At 47.3% G+C, this 20,678-nt stretch overlaps 2 protein-coding genes across 4 annotated transcripts in view; one reads left to right on the top strand and one right to left on the bottom strand.

The window, feature by feature from the left end:
- The window catches only part of LOC137878067 (ras-specific guanine nucleotide-releasing factor RalGPS2-like), a 47,289-nt gene that overhangs the window by 6,053 nt on the left and 20,558 nt on the right, over window positions 1–20,678 (bottom strand). For all 3 annotated transcript variants that reach the window (XM_068718169.1, XM_068718170.1, XM_068718171.1), the window contains exons 9-13: window positions 1,978–2,115; window positions 991–1,081; window positions 839–906; window positions 161–293; window positions 1–56 (exon numbers count right to left, since the gene is read on the bottom strand). The exon at window positions 1–56 is cut by the window's left edge and continues 96 nt beyond it. In XM_068718169.1, the coding sequence (XP_068574270.1) occupies window positions 1–56; window positions 161–293; window positions 839–906; window positions 991–1,081; window positions 1,978–2,115 (486 nt within the window). The remainder of the gene's footprint in view (window positions 57–160; window positions 294–838; window positions 907–990; window positions 1,082–1,977; window positions 2,116–20,678) is intronic.
- On the top strand, window positions 4,057–20,624 carry angptl1a (angiopoietin-like 1a). The gene is made up of 6 exons (XM_068718172.1): window positions 4,057–4,411; window positions 13,848–14,108; window positions 14,235–14,855; window positions 17,753–17,946; window positions 18,987–19,257; window positions 19,361–20,624. Exons 2-6 carry the CDS (start codon window positions 13,919–13,921, stop codon window positions 19,546–19,548), a joined length of 1,464 nt encoding a protein of 487 aa, XP_068574273.1. The 5' UTR covers window positions 4,057–4,411; window positions 13,848–13,918; the 3' UTR covers window positions 19,549–20,624.

Below are 20,678 nucleotides of genomic sequence, written 5' to 3'. Positions count from 1 at the left end.
CGGCGTTGGGGAACGTGGCGCTTTTGAACTCCACCGTATTCATCTTATGGATGAAGCTGCGCGGACACAGGGGGGGGGGATAAAGGAGGTAAGGATTTTCTGCTTCACGCCTGTAGATGCTTTTATGCGTCATAGAACGATGGAAAATACGCAAACTGACTTGTAGCCCAGGCTGTGGCACTTCCTGTGTCCGTAGGGCAGCAGGTTCCTGGGGGAGGGCGGCGTGGCCGGGACTTTGGTTCCTTCGGCCGCTACCGAACATTTGCGGCCGCAGAGAGGAGACGCTTCCTGGCCTGTAGGCGACAGCGGGGAGGGAACGTGAGACATGAAGTATGGACGCAGTCTCTCGTGACGTCATTGTGACGCTCAATATCTGTGGCTCCCGGGGGGCGGCCGCCATCTTGGTGGTGCCAATTCCTTGAAAATCCCCCAAAAAATGGGCAAAGAGTTGGACCGTCGGAGGCTCTGAGGAAGACTGCAAGAGACCTGAGACGGCACCCACCTGTCACTCAAAAGTAGCCACGCCCTTAAAACTTAAAGCGGCAATAACATTTGAATGTAATTTATTGTATAAAAGTTCAGCCCCTGTGAAGTCGTCATGAACGGGGAAACAAGCACCAAAAGCAGGCTGTAAACATATTTATCTCTGCTGTAAAGTTGGGCGTCTTCACATGGAGGTCAATGGGAATTGACTCGCTTTCGACTCCGCCCCAAGTGGTCAATTTGAAGAACTGCAGTTTGGGGTTTGGGAAGGATGAATTTACAGCCCGGGAAGAAGAGAGGGAAAAATAATAAAGACGACTAACAGGTTTAACACGACACTTAACACCCAACGTACCCACAAGATCCTCTTTGGAGGCGTTTGCTCGCGGCGTGCTGGTGCCTGGCTCAATCTTCTGAGACAACCTAAATAAAAAAAAAAACACATCGAGCTTAAAGTTCATCCTCTGGGAATTGATCTTCCTGCGACGTCTAAGTTTGGTTTCTTACTTGTAATTGTCGTCCTCCACAAACTTCTGCAGCTCCTCGATGTACCGGACCGAGTTGAGATACTTCTGCACGTGAGGCAACACCAGAACATCTGAAAAGAAGATGAAGATGAAGACAAACATCTAAAAACTAACAATACTTCACGGCTGTAAAGCCTTCAGGCGCGGCGATACGGGCGGCGGGAGTAGTTTGGCGGAAAAGAAAATAGTTCCTACATGGAACTGCCCACAACAAGGTCTGTGGACTCTGTTGTGGAACAGCGTCTTGATTTCTGGAAAGAGACGACCGCTGTTGAGTTCTTCCAAATAGATAACAGACATCTTTATGGCAGATATCTCCAAAACTCGGCAAATCTCACAAAAACAATCTGACGAAAAGCACACATTGTGACTGTTGAATGCAGATCTGACAGAAGAGTTGCTGAATGCTAAAGAGACTCCTTCACAGGCTTTGATACGGTTCCCTCACAGCGGTTTCCTCCCTTTTGTGCCAATTTCTTTTGTTCTTCCACACGATGGACATAATCAGACCTCAGAGCACAGCGAGAACTTGTAATGAAATTCACGAGCTGACTTCCTCACACACACACACACACACACACACACACACACACACACACACACACACACACACACACACACACACACACACACACACACACACACACACACACACACACACACACACGCGCGTGAAAAGCTAGAGTCGGGTTCGTTGAAATTCTCATTTCATGCTAATGAATGCAACGCTCTGATAAAAGCAGAATTACGGGAAAAGAAAAACGTGTTTCGTGACCAAATTCTAATCAGGTCCACCTTGAGTGTTTGTGCCAGAACATGTTCTCAAGGCGTTCCTGAGATACCTGCTTTACGAGAATGGACCAGATGGACGGACTGGGTTTTTTCGGTTGGCTAGCGTGTAAACCCAGCGTACTCTCGCTGAAGCTTGAACCCGAGCCCTCTAGTTTTTTCTCGCGGCTTAACTCACCGTAGGTACAGGACCTCTGCAGGTCCGATATGATTCGGAGAATGTTGTTCATCAGGTTGGATCTCTGCTCGTTCTCCAGGATGCTGCCCGTGGAGGGATAGGCCGAGTCTATGTAGGTCAGATCGGACAGGTACATCCCTGAAACAAAAGACGCCACATGTTACATCAAACCGGGGACAGAAACGCTCAGCCTCGGTTGAGTCGAGGGCCAAATGAGGACGGCGTCCTCATCTGTCTTTTTTTTTAAAACACCGGCGGGCAATCGGGTGTTTTTCGTGCCCCGAACACAGAAGGCTCAGCTCATCAGAAAGCCAACGCGAGGCTAGACGTCGAGAACGGGGCCAGATATTCTTTTTTTTTGTTGGTGCGTGATGCAAGCCGCAGCTGTGGATCCGTCGGTGTGAAGACCGGCTGGTGATCCCGGACCGCTTGTTTGATATGAAGGAGACCGGGAACAAGAACCCTGCACAGACGCTCAAGCGAGAGTTTTCGGCCCTGATCTGCTCCCCATGGATCCAAATCTAAAGGCCTTGAGTGGATGATTGATCTTCTCTTCAGCCTTTCCAGCTCAAGTCCATCCCCCATCCCCCCCCCCAAGCCATGCTCCGCCTCTTCTTCCCTCATATTGGCAGACTTGGAGCAGAGCTGAGACTCTTAGTCTCTCATTACATAAATATTAACATTAAGAAACAAAAATCCAAGAGCCATTCTGAAAACAGAGATTAACAAGTCTCTCTCTCTGTGTGTGTGTGTGTGTGTGTGTGTGTAGGCTACATGACACCCGCGCTCAGAAAACGGTGTTATACTGTTAGACTGTGCGCACATAGCACACACGCGGTCTAAACACAGATGTACGAATAAAGCAACAACAACACAACAGCAGGACCGGATCCAGCAGATAAAAAGGGCCAGAGCTCGTCTTCAGGATAACACACACACACACACACACACACACACACACACACACACACACACACACACACACACACACACACACACACACACACACACACACACACACACCATCTGACTGGAATCAGAGACGGAGAGGCTGTGAGCGGGAGAAGCAGTTGGCTGTACGGAGGGAAGTGAGAGATGGGGAGGAAGAGGAGGAAGGCTTAACCGCTGTAGCTGCTCATTTTGAGGGCATGTCGGGGATGACAGCAGTTAGTCATGCATGCACGCACACACACACACACACGCACACACACACGCACACACACACACACACACACACACACACACACACAGAGGACCTGTGGTCTAGAGTACACGGACACTTTGTGTGTGTTTACACGTGTATTAAAAGAATAAAAAGCTGCGGGTGAGAAAGAGGAAATGTGCTGAAGTCAAACACATTGAAGTGAACGACAGCGACCAGTTGAGCTCAGACTTCACCCAGAGTGAGGAGTCCCCCCCCCCCCCCCCTCTTCTCCTTTATATCTGATCTCACATACCCAGCTGAAGCTCAACAGGAAGCTGCTCAGAAACCTCGGCAGCATCACAATCAGCTCTTCCCTCTGCTGAAGGTGCCACCAGTGCAGCCTGGAAGAAGGCTTTTATACAGATGTTGACGTGTGGACTTTAGTTTTTGAATGTAAAGTTTGTTTTTTGTTCCATTGTACATTTATCTTTGCTGCCTTCTTGGCCAGGTCTCTATTTTCTCAATGGATTCTATCTGCTTAAATGAAGGTTTAATAATTAAAATATGAAAAAGGGAAAAAAAGAAGAGATTGTGGGTCGGTAATAATGAAAGGAGAAGAGGTCACAGCGGTTCACGCCTGTCTGTATTAGAAGTCAGACGCTCCTCGTTGAGGATGAGGAACGTAATGAAGCCGCTCTGTTATTCTCTTTTTCTGTCTTTTTTTTTTTTTTTTTTTTTTTCCATTAGAGTGACATCAGAGGTAGGCTGGGCCACTCCAAAAAAAAAAAAACAGAGAGAAGAAGAAAAAAAAAAAAAGGCAATCTCAACCACCACCCCCCCCCCCACTTCTCCTCCCCTCTCTTCCTCCTCCCCCTCCCTCTCCCAGTCTCCCCCATCCTTTGTGAAAAACTCAAGGCATCAGTCGTCAGAGCTCAGTCTGTTGAAGTGGCCGGCTATTGAACCATGCCCCAGCCCGGGCCCCAGGACAGCTGAGTCCACACAGAGGAGACCATCTTTTTTTTTTTTTGTTGTTTGGGGGGGGGGACCTCGTTCAGCAAAAAGACTTTACAGCTCGTGATTTTTGTATTTTTGTATTTTTTTCCCCCAGCAGCGGGACAGAAGTGGACAGGAGACGCGGCTCAGGAGACGGGGGGACAAAAGAGACAAGAGAGATGAGTCCTGAGCGCTGCAGCTCGGTGAAGACACGACACCACACACACACGTGAAACTATAACTGAAGGGAACACACCCCCACTGCTGGTAACACACACAGCTAGACACAAAAAGAAGGTAAATGTTGCCTGGGTTCATTCTGTTTCCTACTTTGTTTTTGGAGTGTGTGTGTAATGTGTCAGCATGACAGCATGTGTGTAGGTATGTGTGTGTGTGTGTGTGTGTGTGTCTGGGCAGCTGTGGGAGCTCTGGCTGAGAGGTTGGAGAGGTTAGGACGCTTCGTGACTGGAGGCTCCGGTTTGCAGACAGAAACATTTAGCAACGCTCCTTTGGCTTTCCTCTGGAATCTGGAGGCCTGAGATACACTATGTAGAGCATCATGCGTGTGTGCATGAGACACATGTTAATGAGAGACCGGGTCGGGGGTGTTAAAGGGGGGCGGAAGGGGGGGGGTGAAGGGTGCTAACAAAAAAATACAGGAACGAACTACGGTGCTTTGTGATTTTGTTGTTTTGTCGGTCAACTTTTAAAAAAATGCCTTAAATAATGAAAAGTTGGTGTTGGTGCCGTTGTGTTTTTCTTCTTGATGTAACAAGGAGAACCATTAACATTCAGCTCAAATGTAGAGTACAGTACGGCCGACCTGAAGAGAAACAGAAAGCTGAAGAGAGAGAGGAAAAGTAGGGCATTCCAGCAGGAGGCTGATCTGATCAGACGGGGAGATTTGAGCTTTTTGGGAGCCGGGCTTGTTTATTGTTTCTCAGCTTTCGGTTTCCTAATACAGCACCATCTGAGCCTGGCCACTAACAGGATGGGGTGTGGGGTGGGGGTGTGGGGTGGGGGTGCAGGCGAGTTTAACCTGGTGTGGAATCAGGGTTAGATCGATGACATCAGGGCTAACGAGGTGGTGACACGTCTCTCTGCTCCTTGAGACGCACAGAATCCTTAAAAGTTTACTTTCCCTTTAACAGAGTTGTGGGGGGGGGGGGGGGGGGGGGTGTTAATACAATGTAATCCAAGCATAACCACATCCTCCATCAGATACACTCCATAGACTGCCGGGACCTTTCCCTGATAGCGGGGGGGTGGGGGGACACTAACAGCATCAATCTGGTGCACTTCCATATCACCGACTCACAATTATCTTCAAATGTTTTCACTTACGCTCCTGGCCTGTTGGTGGGATCCGTGGAAAATACTCTGTTCGCTACAAAGCCACATCTGTGAATGCTGTAAACGACCACGAAGAGAGAGGACACTATAGCGCACGCGCACACACACACACACACACACACACACACACACACACACGAGAACATGCACGACTCTTTGAGCTTCAAAAAGCTCGAGGGGGGAAAAAAAGCCCCAAAAAATGGCAAAAGGCTAAGAAAACATTTCATGAGTAGAGCAATAAATCACGAGATCAATACCTCCAATAACTCAGCTTGGAAAAGAAAGAAGAAAAAAAAAAAGCAGAGAAGATAAAGAGAAGGAGGCAGCAGCTGCCTGAGAAACACCCGGAACATTCTGTGCCGGGCGGGAGCTCGGCCCTCGGGTTCACCTGCACGGGTGGACGGGGTCTGGGAGAAAGCTTTAAATGGGTCATTACAACCAATCCACACGCAACCCAAACCGCTCTGCTCACCCGGAAGCTTCCGGGACTGTAAATCACAGAGCAGGAGAGAGACTTCAAACGGGAACGCCAATGCGTCGCGGTCAGGTCGTGTATGTCCGACGGACTGTCAGAGCCCGTTACCCACCGCCCCACACACACACACACACACACACACACACACACACACACACACACACACACACACACACACACACACACACACACACACACACACACACACCATGTTGTAACGCAGCGGGGGATTGATAGCCCACTCAGCCAGCACCGGCCCACTTGAGTTTTTTTTTTTTTAGGGGAGATGGGCATGCAGCCAATCGTGTCTCACTATGTGTGTGTGTGTGTGTGTGTGTGTGTGTGTGTGTGTGGACCCCTCACAGCCACAGCTCAGCTGATCTTATCAGTAGGACACATATAGAGGCCGACACAGACAACACACACACACACACACACACACACACACACACACACACACACACACACACACACACACACACACACACACACACACACAGGACATGAGCTTGTCTACAAAAACAAACCCCAGCTGACAACATTCTGTTCAATCCCAACAAGCCAGACTACATTATGAGCTACAGGGCAGCATGTAGCTGTAGGAGAAGAATCGCAAAAAGAATTGTGTGAGAGAGAGAGAGAGAGAGAGAGAGAGAGAGAGAGAGAGAGAGAGAGAGAGAGAGAGAGAGCGCCAAGGCTGTAGCACGATGACGTCTCCAGCAGCTCCACTGTGAAGCTCATTGTGAATCCTCTTAATGAGTAGCTTGGACACAGCTGAGCGGACAGGTCACCATAGGGAGGAAGAGGTCAGCCTGGAGGGTCAGGAGAAGTGGAGGTATGTAACTAAGTAGGGCCAGTGGGAACCGAGAGCGTTGCGCTGTGTGTGTGTGTGTGTGTGTGTGTGTGTGTGTGTGTGTGTGTGTGTGTGTAAGAACATGTTCTTCCTAGCTGATTCAACTAATATAAAGCATGTGTGGTCAGAGGTATGAGCTTAAAGGTGCGACTCAGGGAAGCAGAGAAGGAGCAATTTTTTGGAATAACTCCCTCCTCCCGGCTCTCCTCTCTCCCCCGACCCTCCTCCAGCTCTGTTCTTTCAGCGGCGCTCGTTGTTTAATCTGAGAGAGAAAGGCCGATCAGTCGGCCCGGGTGATGCATCACCGAGGGGCCGACAGATTCTGAGGGACTGTTGTTTGAGAGTGTGCGTACAAGGAGAGCTGTGTTTGTGTTGAGGGGCAGGTTGTGTGTGTGTGTGTGTGTGTGTGTGTGTGTGTGTGTGTGTGTGTGTGTGTGTGTGTGTGTGTGTGTGTTGCTATTGGGGAGGTGAGGGTCAGGGTCAGGATGGGTGATGGAGGAGGGTGTTGGAGAGTTTAAAGCCTTTATCTTGACAAAGTATGACAGATAAGAACTCTGGATACCTCGGACACGAGAACGACGTGTTTGTGCGTTTATGTGCTGTGCAAAAAAAAGAAAAAAAAAAAAAAAGAGGAAGCGGGGGAACCCACAAAGGCCGATTGATTGCAGGGGTTTGTGGAGCAGTTGTGTTTGTGTGTGGCGGCGGCGGGGGGGGGGAGGAAGGGTGGGGCGGCTCCCTAATCCCACATATAGACCTCTGACCCCCCCCCCCCTCCCAAACATCAGCCCACATGTTTAGAGTTTCACTACAGAAGAAGGAAAACAGATGGGGGCCGTGGGGCCTCGGGGCTCCCTGCTCAGTAATACAGCATCATGGAGATGAACAACTCCTTATGAGTAAAGGTACTAACTAGCAGGAGAACCCATTTGGCTTCCTGGTAGAGCCTTTTATAAAGTTTCCATCTGGAACAATCTCAGAAAATTCTACCAAGAATCCAACATAAAGAGTTCCAATGAACCATCTCTGAAAGGTTCCACCCAGAACCCCCTATAAGGGGTTCTTCGGAGGACCTTCCTATGGTGCAGTGTTCTCACCCAGAACCCTCTCTGGATGTTGACGAGAGCCAACAAGAACCTTCCCCAAGGAGTTCCCCCAAGAACTCTTTTACATTCCAAGGGGTTCAACTAGATTGTACGGAGAACCCTTTTATATAATAAGTATTTCATCTAGAACCCAGCCACAGGGTTCTACAGAGAGCCCCTTTATACACACCGATGCTTTCAACAACCCTTGAGGAACGCCTTCTTCCAAAAAAGGGTTCTTTGGATGAAAAGGGTTGTTAATGGAGCCCATAATCTGACAAGGAACCTTTGAAACCCCCGTTCTTTAAGAAAGGGTTCTCCAGAAGCTAATGGTTCCCTTTAGGAACTCTTATTTCGCAGAGAATTTGTTCTAGAAAGCAGGAGGCAGGGCTGGTTGTGTTCTAACCACACGCTGATATCTTTCTAAGTAGAACCACTCAATCTAACGTCTTCCTTTTCCACCCTAATCATTCATTTTTATTATTCTAGCGATTTGGCTTAATTACGAAACTCAAGTTATAAATGGAGAGAACATCTTATTCTCGCTCTTTGTATCCGCCTTGAGTTCCCTTTTCATATTCCCAACATGCTCCGTTTCATAACACGACTGCATTAATGCCGTAGCCCGATGTGGTTCCTGTTCCAGTGGGGTTTGCAGTATTTAATCTCTGTGAGGTTCCTACATTTTCGTCAATGAGGCTTTTACGAGTTCTTCCTGGTTGCTCGTGCTGTTTTTAAGTGAAGCGTTGTTTTCATTAATGGCTTGATAATGTCAGCATTTTTACTGCCTCTTCCCCCCCCCCCCACACTCACGCTGCGCTCACCTCTCCAGCCCACCTCCTTCGATAACCTCACGAAGTCGTAACTCGTGGTGTCATGATGTGTGTGTGTGTGTGTGTGTGTGTGTGTGTGTGTGTGTGTGTGTGTGTGTGTGTGTGTGTGTGTGTGTGTGTGTGGATGAGATGCTGGGAGGAGGTCTGTGGCTGTGCACCAACGGCACAGCTGGCTGAGCTCCATGTTGTCATGTAACGCCACAGAGCGCTGCCGTATGTTATTGCTCATAATCCAAACCTTCAACACACCCCCCCCCCCCTCTCTCTCTCCTCTGACCAGTGATGATGGCTTGTGTGTTTTAGGGCATATTGGACTTGTCGTGGGAAAGTCTGGAGGACCAGACGGGGGAGCGAGGGGAAGCCGGGGGATGGGGGGATTTTAGAGGCTGGGAAATACATCGTCGACAAAAAAAAAAATATATAAATCAATTTCTCTCCCGCTTTTTTTTTTTTGAAGTGCGATCCATCAGGTTGCAGACTGACACATCCGAACTGGTAAATCACCGCAAGAGACCAGGAGCTCAGAAACCCTCGCAGCGTCCAAAAACGATCAAAAAGACGCTCCTGGCAGGACGACAAGCTCTCGTTCCGATCCGTGCGTGAGAAGTCCAGTGCACTCTAACAAAATGTACCAGCACATCGTTCATCGTTACGACCGCTTCTCCCCGCTTCTTTTCATTCAGGGAGCGTAAAGCCTCAGGAAAGATAAACTGTGATTATCTGACTTCCTGCGACTCCTTCGTCTAAGATGTTACATATCGGAGATGTCACCATAACAGTTTTTCCTCTCGGATACCGATTCTGAACTTACGTATCGGTCGAGTATTTTTGAACAGCTGTATTCAACTAACCCTGTATGTGTGATATGATTGCCGTCATTGTTGTATGGTCTGGCTCGGGTTAAACCTTTTATAAAACATACAGCAAACATACAGAGAATGAAAGCTAAAGAACTTTATTTTATTATCTAGTTTGACGTTATTTCTGGCATTTTGCTAGCTCTGTGACACGCGTTGTTGTCGTTGTTCCCGTGTTGCGTAAATGATCTGATCGACTCTACTCTATATGAAATGCATATATATATATAAACTGCCAGTTTATTAGGTACACCTAGCTACAACAGTTCTGCAACAAATCCTACCTTCATGAAGGGTTGTAATGATCCGTTCTTGTTGAAACTCTCTTAGATAAACTTCTGTAAGTACAATAAACACTGTATGACAATGACATACAGCCCAAACCGGCACCGAGCCAGTTCTCCACGAGTTTATTCTGATTGTTCATCAGTCGGTTTATTAAGCGGTTTGGCTCGGATGACGAAATCACGCATGCGTTCTATATACAGAGTAACCCGAGGACACCGGTGAGACGAGCGGCTGTCTTTCTGCGCCGACAAAAAAACGCCGCAATAGCCGTTTAACCGACGAGAAAAAAACCCACGGATGTTTCTCGTCTAGCAGGAATGTAAGCAGCCGTCTAGCTTAACGAGTTCTCTGGTCATTTCCTCCCCGACGACACGCAGAAGAAGAATCGCTGATCACTATTAATGTACAACGTCTAAACAGTCAAACCAATGTAAACGCACACCTCAAGACTGAGTGTGGGGGGAAATATAATTAAAGCAAAAGCAAACCCAAAGTGAAAAAGTTGTGGGCTTCATCGAGGAAGTAGTGCGCTACAGATGAACCCTGCTTGTCCTCGGATTGTTCCAATAACAGCTACGAAAATAAATTAAAACCACAGCTCAGAGAGAGTGAGAGACGAACAGCGGGGACAATTAAAAAGTCCCAGTCATGCGTCTCCTGACTATTAATAACTATTAGCAGGGTGAGGACCCAGCAAAAGCACTTTGGAAGACTTACGACGCTCATACTGTTGCCAAAATATAAAAAGACAGGCGGAATTAAATTGGCTGCCGCAAGTCCTGTAGTCCACATGGATGTAATGGAATACAAGTTGGTCTGTAGGGCCGAGCCAACAAGCAATTTAATAAATCCTACTCATATTTGGGGAGAAAATTGACTTTCAATTTCTCGTCTTTGCAGCGCTGCTTACAGCCTTATGGCTTTCACACGTATCTGCAATCTGTTGCTTAAGTGATTTAGCTGTAACCGAAAAAGACCCGGAGAGGAAAGAGGAGAATACAAAACAGAGAGAAAGGAAAGTATTCAAAAAATTGGAAGGAAGGGAAAGTAAGGAGGAGGAGGAGGTTTAAACAGAGAGGAAAGTAATTAAATGGAAAGAAACAGGCAGAGAGAAGAGTGCAGATTTGTCAAGATTAAAAAAAAAAAGGGAATGAGCCCACTTTCTATCATTATTAGTCTCATCCATCTTTATTGCCCTGCTGTTAAATCTCTGCTCTGTGTTTCACTCCTCTTGTCCTTCCCTTGTTCCGTCTCTGTCGTCCCTGTACACAAAGCTCAGCGCTCCCTCTGGGTTCTGATTGTAAGTAACATTTGTCCGAAGCGCCTCGCAGTGCATTCCCGGCTGAACAACAGGAAACACACGGCTCATTCTAGACGAGGCACACCGCTCCAGACATGCAGCACTAGAACACGTGAGCTTAAGGCAAACTACACGGCGAGTGGAAATAACAATGGTACATGCACTGAACTTGTATTCAAAAAAATGAACGTACCTGCAGATCGTCGGCTCGATCTGGGCATTTTGAACGCATTTAACATAATGGGTGAACTACAATTGGTTGATTTGACCACAGAGATGAGATGCTTGGGCTTTGTTTTTGTTGAAACGGATATAGTCATAGACTATAACAATAAAAGTGGCAACTTGCTTCTACCTCAGCACCTTAAATTGTTTACAATAATTTATTTCCCACCCCTAGTAAGTGGCGCCTTTTAAGAAACATCCAAACAGCGTGTCGTCGGACTTTTATTTGTTGCTGCTTTTGTTGTTGAATCTGAAAAGTGGCAAATTTTTTCCATCTCTGTTTGACATATTGCGTTTGGTCGAGTAGCACAGCTGGCACAGATCGATACAATCGCAACAAAGAGGTTATAAACATAACCGTTAGCAGAGAAAAATAAAATTTTTCCCAATCTACAAAAGCGGTGTGTATCAGCGCACCGACTGTAACTCACATTCACATGCATTAAGTTTTACTCACAGAAGTGAGCGCTTTATGTTTTCTGCTCAATGGCCTTCCTGGTCCCCAAGCACCACAAGCAGGGTTTAGTTTCCGTTTGTTGGGGTAGGAAAAAAAAAAGAAGAAAAAAAAAAGAAGCCGCACTGCATGTTCTGAGGAAACGCTGTAAACCTTGTACCTTCAAAAACACACCGGTGACCTTTCCACGTTCCCTGGAATGTCTTTGATATGTTGTGGTTCCATGAAAGAGGACTAGGCCCCTCGTACCCAGAACCACCACCCAAGAGAAAATCAGACTCCAGAAGACAGGAAAGAAAGGGAAAGGGGGGGGAAGAAAGAGATGGGAAATGAAGGGGGTGACAGCTGATGGATGATCTGTAATGTAATGTGAGCTGTTCATGCTAAGGGGGGGCATGTGGATGATGCCAAATATGGACACTTTATGGAGCTCCCAGCAACAGTAGAAAGCCGGTCGTAGAGACAGCGCTGACGCTGCTGTTATAGTCATTAGCGGCTCTCGCTGAGGTCAGCAAGGATACAGTACCTGGGTACGCTGTCAGACACATTCTGCTGCTGGAAAAAAAACAAACACACGACCATGAAAAATACATGGCGTCTCTGGATAGTCGCGCACACACACCGCATTCAATCGTACAGATGGACACGGGAGATTACGCGTACCAGCGAGATCAGCAGATCTGCAGTGCTAACTGTAATCCTGTCCCCTCTCGACTTTGTTCCAAGTGACAGAATTCCCGAAGAACCACAACGGCATCATATAGGAGAGATAGGAGAGACACGGGGTCCGGGTTTCAGGGTGGAGGTAGGGCTTAATGATGTGGCACCGAGTACAGAGTGGCTCAAGAGTGATGGGAGCGGATTAGGAGGGCCAGATCGCCTCGGCCTTGCGCGGGACCAGGCCGGGGTGTTAAATGGAGCAGTCTGTGTAAGTGTTTTTGTGCTGCTTGTGCAATGACGAGAAACAGAACCAGAATCAGCAGGGGGGGGGGGGGGGGGGGGGGGGGGTAAGAAGGAGGCGAGGGGAGTGCCATCAGTCACCCCGCGGATTAGAAAGGGCAGAAGACAACTTGTCTCACACCGTTTTCCTCACTTTCGTCTCTCACCCCTGTAGAGGCGGCCTGCTTGCCTCCTACTTGAACATTCCTGTTGAACGTACGGAGCCACGTGGAGCAGCGGCGAGCATATTTAACCGGTCTCACAGGAAGCCGCATCGGAATTAAGGGTCAATGTGCTTTACTGGGGAGGGCGGCACTGTGCTCGTACGGGACGGTAGGGTCAGATCTCCGAGCAGGAAGGGAGGTCTTCAACCCTCTTAGAGACCCTTTAACCAAACACTAAGAACACAAATCAGGAGCGAAGAGTTCCTTAAGTGTTTTGACTTGCATATCCGTTGCGTCCAGACAGAAGTGTGAAGATAATCTTGCACTGGACAGCAATAAGCAAATGATATCAAACAGAAAAAGACTATTCTCGTCCTTATCCTGAGATTGATTCTAGTGACAACCCCTGTTGTTTGAAAGTCTTAATGATCTACATTAGCCTGTCAGACAGAATTAGGCTTTTAGTGCTGCAGCTTAGCAGTTACTGGGCCTTTGGACTGTACTAACAAGACAAGAGGGTGGGAATATATGATAAAGTAATCTCAAGAAGGACTCAGGGAAGGGAGCAAACATAAAGGCACAGCCAGAAGCCACATGGCAGACCTCTTTAATAGGAGGGAAACCAACGGGACCTCAGAAAAAAAAACGGGGTGTCTGTCAGCAGGGGAACTAACTGAGACAGAAAGCAGACCTCGTCCTGTGGCCTGAACAGCAAATGTCTTTCAACCTTTCCACACAAACTCCTCTTGGTGAACACTTTCCGAAACAATTACCGATCGTCTGTGAATATTTGAAAAGGTGTCAAACAGATTTCCAGATAGTTCCTCTGCTCTGGGACAGCATACTATCAACACCCCTGCGGTTAACATTCCTTCAGAGTCCCAACTCTTAAGATCTTGTGTTCTTGCAGGGAGGCCTGGGGGGACTTGGAGGGAGCACCAGCAGCTGTCCATCGATCCATCTAACCAGCCAGCAGCAGCAATGCGGGGGCTGACGTGGAGCCTGTGCGCCCTGCTGTGCCTCTCCCTCTGGGAGGAAAGTTACTGCAGGACCTCCAGGGAAGCCCGGAGGACCCAAGGGCCTTCTCTCATCAGGAGTAAAAGGGCCGCCATCGACCCCGATGCCAAAAAGTGCTCATACACCTTCCTTGTACCCGAGCAGAAAATCACAGGTTCGAAGGATAACTTCTTTTTGTAATACAGTTTTAGATACTTATCATACGTCTGTCTTCATTTAAGCTTTCTCAAATCTAAATAGCCTCTTGGTAACCTCCTAAGTAATCCATATCTGTCATCAGGTCCAATCTGTGCGAGCACCACAGGCCCAGAACCAGACAAGGACAGAGTGACCCGTATAGACATTGCAGATGTGCGGGAGGTGCTCAACAAACAGCGGCGTGAGATTGAGACGCTGCAGCTGGTGGTGGATGTGGATGGTAACTTGGTGAATGAGATGAAGCTGCTGCGGAAAGAGAGCAGGAACATGAACTCCAGGGTGACCCAACTCTACATGCAGCTGCTGCATGAGATCATCAGGAAGAGAGACAACTCTCTGGAGCTGGCCCAGCTGGAGAACCGCGTCCTCAACGTGACCTCGGAGATGATGCGACTGGCTTCAAGGTACAAGGAGCTGGAGGCCCGGTTTGCCTCGATGGCCGGGGTGGTCAACAACCAGTCCATTCTCATCTCGGCACTGGAGGAGCAGTGTCTGAGGATGGTGGGACGCGGTGAGCTGCCCGTAGTCCCCCCGCTGGTACAGGTGGTACCGCAGAATCTACCGGTTAACAATCGTTTCACCAACGAGATACAGAGGGACCATAACAACCGGGCCTTTGCCAGAGGATCGCGCATGGATTCCCCTACCGCAAGTCCATTTGGGATCAACCCTCCACCACCACAGGGAACACTTACCTCCGATGGTATGTACCAATTTCAAAGTGGCGGGGGATGATGGAGAAATAAGTGACCGATCACTTAGGCAATTGTACTTTAGCGCTTGTGTGTGCAAATAATTGGGAAAATTGCTAAGGACTGCAATTAAGAAGGTAATTTCTCGCAACGGTTGGTATTGCTGAGGCACAGCGGGTTTATTCTTGGCACGGTAACGAGGCAGTGAAATCATACATTCCTATGATTCCCACTTGGCCGTCTGTATTGGCAGCACGGCACTGAGCATATGCACCAAATTAGTAGGATGTGGATTACGCCTCTTTGAACGGCACTAAAAAAAAAGACTTTAGAGAACGGGAGGGATACATATCTACTGCAAGGCTTTAGTCAGATTTACATTAAGTCTATGGAAGACATAAAGGTAAACAGAAGAAGAGCACGCATCCGATGGACTAGTCCATGAAATCTCAGGCTCCTAGACTAAGCTATCGAATCAAGTAAGTGAGGCTGCGGTGCACTTTTGTAACGGAGATTGACTGATTCTGAAATCTGAGATCATCTCCAATGTGAAACCAATTTGCAAAAGTTTGAACGCTACTTGGAAGTGACTCCGTTGTATTTTGACTGGCGAGTAGACTGTGGCGGGGAATGTTCACAGAGGGTATACAACCAGATGGTGAAATGGATAAAATCATTCATCACGTCCCTCAAGACGAAGAGGGGAATCAAATGTTTGAATACTGAGTTCCTTTGTAGGGTGACATAATATAAAGCGCTGGTTAAATCCAACACTTTAAAGACTCCAGATTTTGCAAATCAATATGCCAGACTATATAAAATAGTTTGTATATTATGACATTGTTATTAAAACATCAGCTTTCTGTTCCTACCATGCCATCACAAAGAGGATATATCTTTTATAGTATTTTAACAATATTGTTACTAGTATTAGACGGTTTTGAAGTATTGGCAAGAATCTGGCGATACGATACATGTCAAGATACAGGGGTTAGGATTCAACATATTGTGATTTTTTAAAATCTATATTTAGGGAAAACTGTCATAGCATAAAGAACACCCCAGCATATATGGAAAATCGGAGTAAAATCTTTAGTTTTTAATGGAATCAGAAGAGATTTATCACAGTCCCTGTAACATCCAGGGATGAGAGGGAACACTGTTTTTGAGAATCAGTACAGTATCACAAAGCATTGTATCGCAATACTCAACATTTTCTTACACCTCTACTTTAAAGTAATAAAAAGTGTATGTTCAATACCAGCTTGAAACACCGTCAACCCACTTCAAGCACTAGTGGTGATTGAGCTTTTAAAGTTCACTGAGGTAAGGGAGGTAAAATGGCAAGTACTCCACTTGCAGATGACAAAAAAAAAGGGCAGAGTGTTGAAGCGGAACTTTAGCAATTTAATAGTCAATTATAGCTCATCAGAAGTGAGAGCTCCCATGTAATAATCCTGTAACTCCACGGGCCTCAGCCACATCACGGATGACACGGTAAGCATTAAGCCGCCGCTCTCGCAAACTGCCAGAGCCAAGGCCAGAGTGTCAATCCAGACACCCTTGATTTATCTACAACCAAGCGAAACAACGGAGAGAGAGAGCCGGGGACGGATCGCGTTCGCGTTGGTGGCCGACACATCATCCTTCACCGCTTCATTTTCAGGAAAAGAAAAACAAATCCCCCTGAAATAGTTCCACCTCTTGTCTCCATAAAACATATCACCAAATTCCTCGTGATAACACCGGGTACTTTCAGTATATATGGATGAATGTAGGTAGAAAGAAAGAAAAAAGAAATAGGCAAAAGGTCAACCGAAATACCGCTAATAGGTTCTCTTCCATGTAGGTTCCCTACTACTGTAAATACACATTGCCTGACCACAGTTTGGTCTAGCCGGGCCCTTTTTTAAACTACTATGACTTGTTGACTGACATTATTTTTAAACTCAACCCCTCAAAGCTCTGTTTAAAGAAACTAACAAAGTGACAGAAAAAGGAGAAATACGTCGGAGAACCCCACTCACTGACAGGTCTGATGAAGACGTATCATTACTAGAAAAATACGAGCTTGTGCTGGAGAGTTTTAGGTATCTGTGCCGGGGCAGTACACTGGGTCCCTATGTGCTCCAACCACTCAGCTGAGAAAACCATCTTCCACGGGCCTTTAGGCCCCGGAGGCCCCCGTACAATGCCGGTGTTTCATGCTGCTTTAATACATATTCACACAGGGGAAAACAGAGGAAATATGCTGGGTTTAGGTTCAGCTGCGTCAGCGTTGGGTGCAGCGCTGCCACGCGGCTTTGCCTCGAAGGCTACACCCAGGTGAATATTCATTTAACAATATAAGTGTGCACGTGTATGTTTGTGTTACTTTCTACAGTTTGGACGGTTTGAGCAAAAAGGAGATATTTTTTCCAAAGAATGTGGCCACATTGGTACATCCACTCTCGCTCCCCTTCTCCCTCTCTCTTTGTCTGCCGTCTAGAGCGCCTGGATTGATGATGATGACTTTTGCATATGCGATAAAAAAAAAAAAAAAAAAGGAGCCATCTTGGTCAATTGAAGGAGTAGTATGGTATATTTGTTCAGGGGGATAAAACTGACTATAATTTAGGAAATGGGATGGTTTTAGTAGGAATCAAGAGGCTGTAACTAAATATATGGATATAGATGATAAGGCCATTAAGTTATACGGTCATTTCTATCTTTTTTACTGGCCGGTATAAATCATTTCAACATTTTTCCCCAAGGACTAAACGTTATAAACTACGAAACCCAAAATACTTAGAAAACAGAGGAACATTAAGCATATTCTCATCATACGGATTGTGGCAAAAAGGTGTTTCTTTACAAATCAGACCATCTAACATCTATTTTTGTCTTCCTCTGTTCTTTCCGACCACAGGTCCCTTCAAAGACTGTTACCAGGTGCGACTGGCCGGCCACACCACCAGCGGGATGTACCTGCTTAAGACCAATGGCAGCGATCGGTTGATCCAAGCCTGGTGTGAACACGGCCTCGACAACGGAGGGTGGACCGTGTTGCAAAGGAGGAGAGACGGCTCGGTTAACTTCTTTCGGAACTGGGAGAACTACAAGGTGAGCCGAGGGGACGGTGAAGGGGTCAAGGCAGAGTTTAATGGAAATGAAACCCAACCGAGATTTTCATCCGATTCTTTCGCGGGAAAAAAAGATAAAGATGTCTCTAAGCATGACAGAGAACTGTGTTCACAGCTTTTCCCTTTCCTAATTCCTTAGTGACCCAGTCTCGGCGGTTCATTTTGGGGCCGCTAAGCAAGCTCTCGCTCCGTCAATGTAAACAGCTTAGCGGTGGATTTCCTCACAACCCGAAATCACAGCAAGAGCTGGAGCCAGGGAACCTACATACAAATCTACTCAATCAGAGGGTCACGGTAGGCTGAGAGGGAAACACAGCTCAACCCCACCGGAAAAGATCCGTTCATCCTTTTTTGCTTTTTTTCCCCCTCCCCTCATGCGTCAGCCGTGTGTTTGAGATGTGATCCAGGATCTAGCTGAGCAAGAACATAAATATATTACAGTGATACACGGCCGAATAAAAAAACGTCAAAAGCGGAAAAAAAAAAATGGCATGGGTAAGAGTTTTCCTCTCGGTCGTAAGATTATATTTAGAAATCAAATACTCGCATGCTGTTTGGATCAGGACCAGACATGTGTCTCCGCAGCTCCGCGTTCGACGTATTAAAACGTCCATCAAACTGCAGCCAAAATCGCCATTTCGACCCTGCCGCTCAACTAATTCGCCCAAAGTGATAAACCCCAGTTTATAACCGTAACGCATTATCACGTCAACGGGACGCTGGATTTGATTTCACTGTGCTTGATTGCCGGACACCAGACTCCTTAAAGTCAGCACTCTGATCGGAGGTCGCGTTAACCTCGCTCCGCTTTTTACCGTTTGTGTTTCTTGGACACGGGTGAGCGTCCAGTGACCACAGAAGAAGAAGAAGAAGAGATCCGTTCTCTCAGCAGTTGGCTCAAGCGCGGTGTCGGCTAACTCGATTTAATACCGCTCTTTGTCGCGATGACATTTTTTTTGAACATGAACCGCAACCTTGAACACGCCGCGGCGCCTTGTCCCCCCACCCCCCCTCTTACAGAAAGGCTTTGGGAACATAGACGGCGAACACTGGCTCGGGCTGGACAACATTTACAGCCTGGGGAAACAGGGCGACTACAAGCTGATGATAGAGCTGGAGGACTGGACGGGGAAGAAGGTGTACGCAGAGTACAGCAGCTTCCACCTGGAGTCGGAGAGCGAGGGCTACCGGCTGAGGCTCGGCACCTACCAGGGGAACGCCGGGGACTCTTTCAGCAGCCACAACGGCAAACAGTTCACCACGCTTGATCGGGACAAGGACGCATTTTCTGGTGAGGAGGGGGGGGGACGGGTTTTAAATGCATTTTGAGTTCTAAGAATAGTAGCATATAGGCCTGCGTTTGGGGTCACGGGCTGATTATCCCTCTCTTCTAGGTAATTGCGCCCACTTCCATAAGGGCGGCTGGTGGTACAATGCGTGTGGCCAGACCAACCTGAACGGCGTGTGGTACAGCGGTGGAGTTTACCGCAGCAAATTCCAGGACGGAATCTTCTGGGCGGAGTACGGAGGAGGCTTCTACTCCCTGAAGTCGGCCCGCCTCATGATCCGACCGATCGACTGAAACCTCGGACCACGGCTCCCGTCGGAATGCGCCTCGAGTTTCCTTCCTTATCTTTAACCTACCCATAAAACAAAAGACTGTAACCCCCCCCCTTTCCCCCCCCGCCATCGTACAACAAAATACGAAAAGGAGGAAGAGGAGGTGTTCAGGGCCAGACAATAAGGACAATAAACGGACTCCAGCAGTCTGCTGGACTTTGAGACCTCTCGACTTTGAGAGGAAGACCTTAAGCGAGGGATCTTCTCTACCCGTCAGTCTGGAAAGTAACGGTCCAACAAGCTCCCTGGGACCATCAAGTATTACTCTCACGTGTCCTATTTTACTCACTCTTGTATGTAATAAAAAAAAAAAGAAAAGGGAAATGGTCATTTACTAAAGACATGAGATTTCTTCAGAGCAGCTAATGGTGACTTTTTTTATTTTTTTTAAAAAGTAGTGTCGCTCCATAACCAAAGAGTGTTTGATGGATGTACTGGGATGTTTGACCATAGCATGGAAAAATGTAAAGTTGTGTTGCTCGGTTAGAGTCCCCGACAGTCGAGAGGCTAGAGGGCCGGACTTGCTAAACCTCGTTTCTGGGTTTTGTCAGGACCTTTTTTTTTTGGGGGGGGGGGGGGGAGGATTCCTTCGACCCCTCGCAGGAAAATGAACTCGTGCAACAACGTGCTCGTCCAGTGTGCATTACGGCTGAGCTGGCTTTGGTGTGTAAATATCTTTGGCTTTTGTTTGTAAAAGGTAATTTAAGAGGTGTGATTCTACTCAGGCCAAATGTTCACAGTGTTGTCACTCTGCCATTCTTTGTTATTTATCAGTGTATTTATAGTAAATATAGTCATGGCCATTCTATATCTAGCCCTGTAACAAAACTATCCTTAATGTGGTTTTTGTCCCCCCCCCCATGTAGAGATACAGTAATGACACTTGAACAAAGGCAAACGTGCGCGCGCACGCACACACACACACACACACACACACACACACACACACACTGACACAACGAATCCAGACTGGATGTTGAGAATATGAGACACGCACTGCCAATTTTCATCAAATTAAATTCTTTTGTAAACATTGAATGGTCTTTCACTCGTCACTCGGCTTCAAAATGAGAGTTTCAAAATGACTCCCAG

Source organism: Cebidichthys violaceus, unplaced genomic scaffold (genome assembly GCF_023349555.1).
Source record: "Cebidichthys violaceus isolate CVI_PGR_0920_01 unplaced genomic scaffold, fCebVio1.0.p SCAF_220, whole genome shotgun sequence".
NCBI lineage: Eukaryota > Metazoa > Chordata > Actinopteri > Perciformes > Stichaeidae > Cebidichthys > Cebidichthys violaceus.
This window is presented reverse-complemented; position numbering and strand designations above follow the sequence as displayed.

What these genes read in the sequence shown, in the direction of transcription:
- angptl1a (XM_068718172.1), top strand. Translation starts at nt 13,919, where the DNA reads ATGCGGGGGCTGACGTGGAGCCTGTGCGCCCTGCTGTGCCTCTCCCTC. An exon ending in GGAACTGGGAGAACTACAAG is followed by an intron (nt 17,947 to 18,986) that starts GTGAGCCGAGGG and finishes CCCCTCTTACAG; the next exon opens with AAAGGCTTTGGGAACATAGA. An exon ending in GGACAAGGACGCATTTTCTG is followed by an intron (nt 19,258 to 19,360) that starts GTGAGGAGGGGG and finishes CCTCTCTTCTAG; the next exon opens with GTAATTGCGCCCACTTCCAT.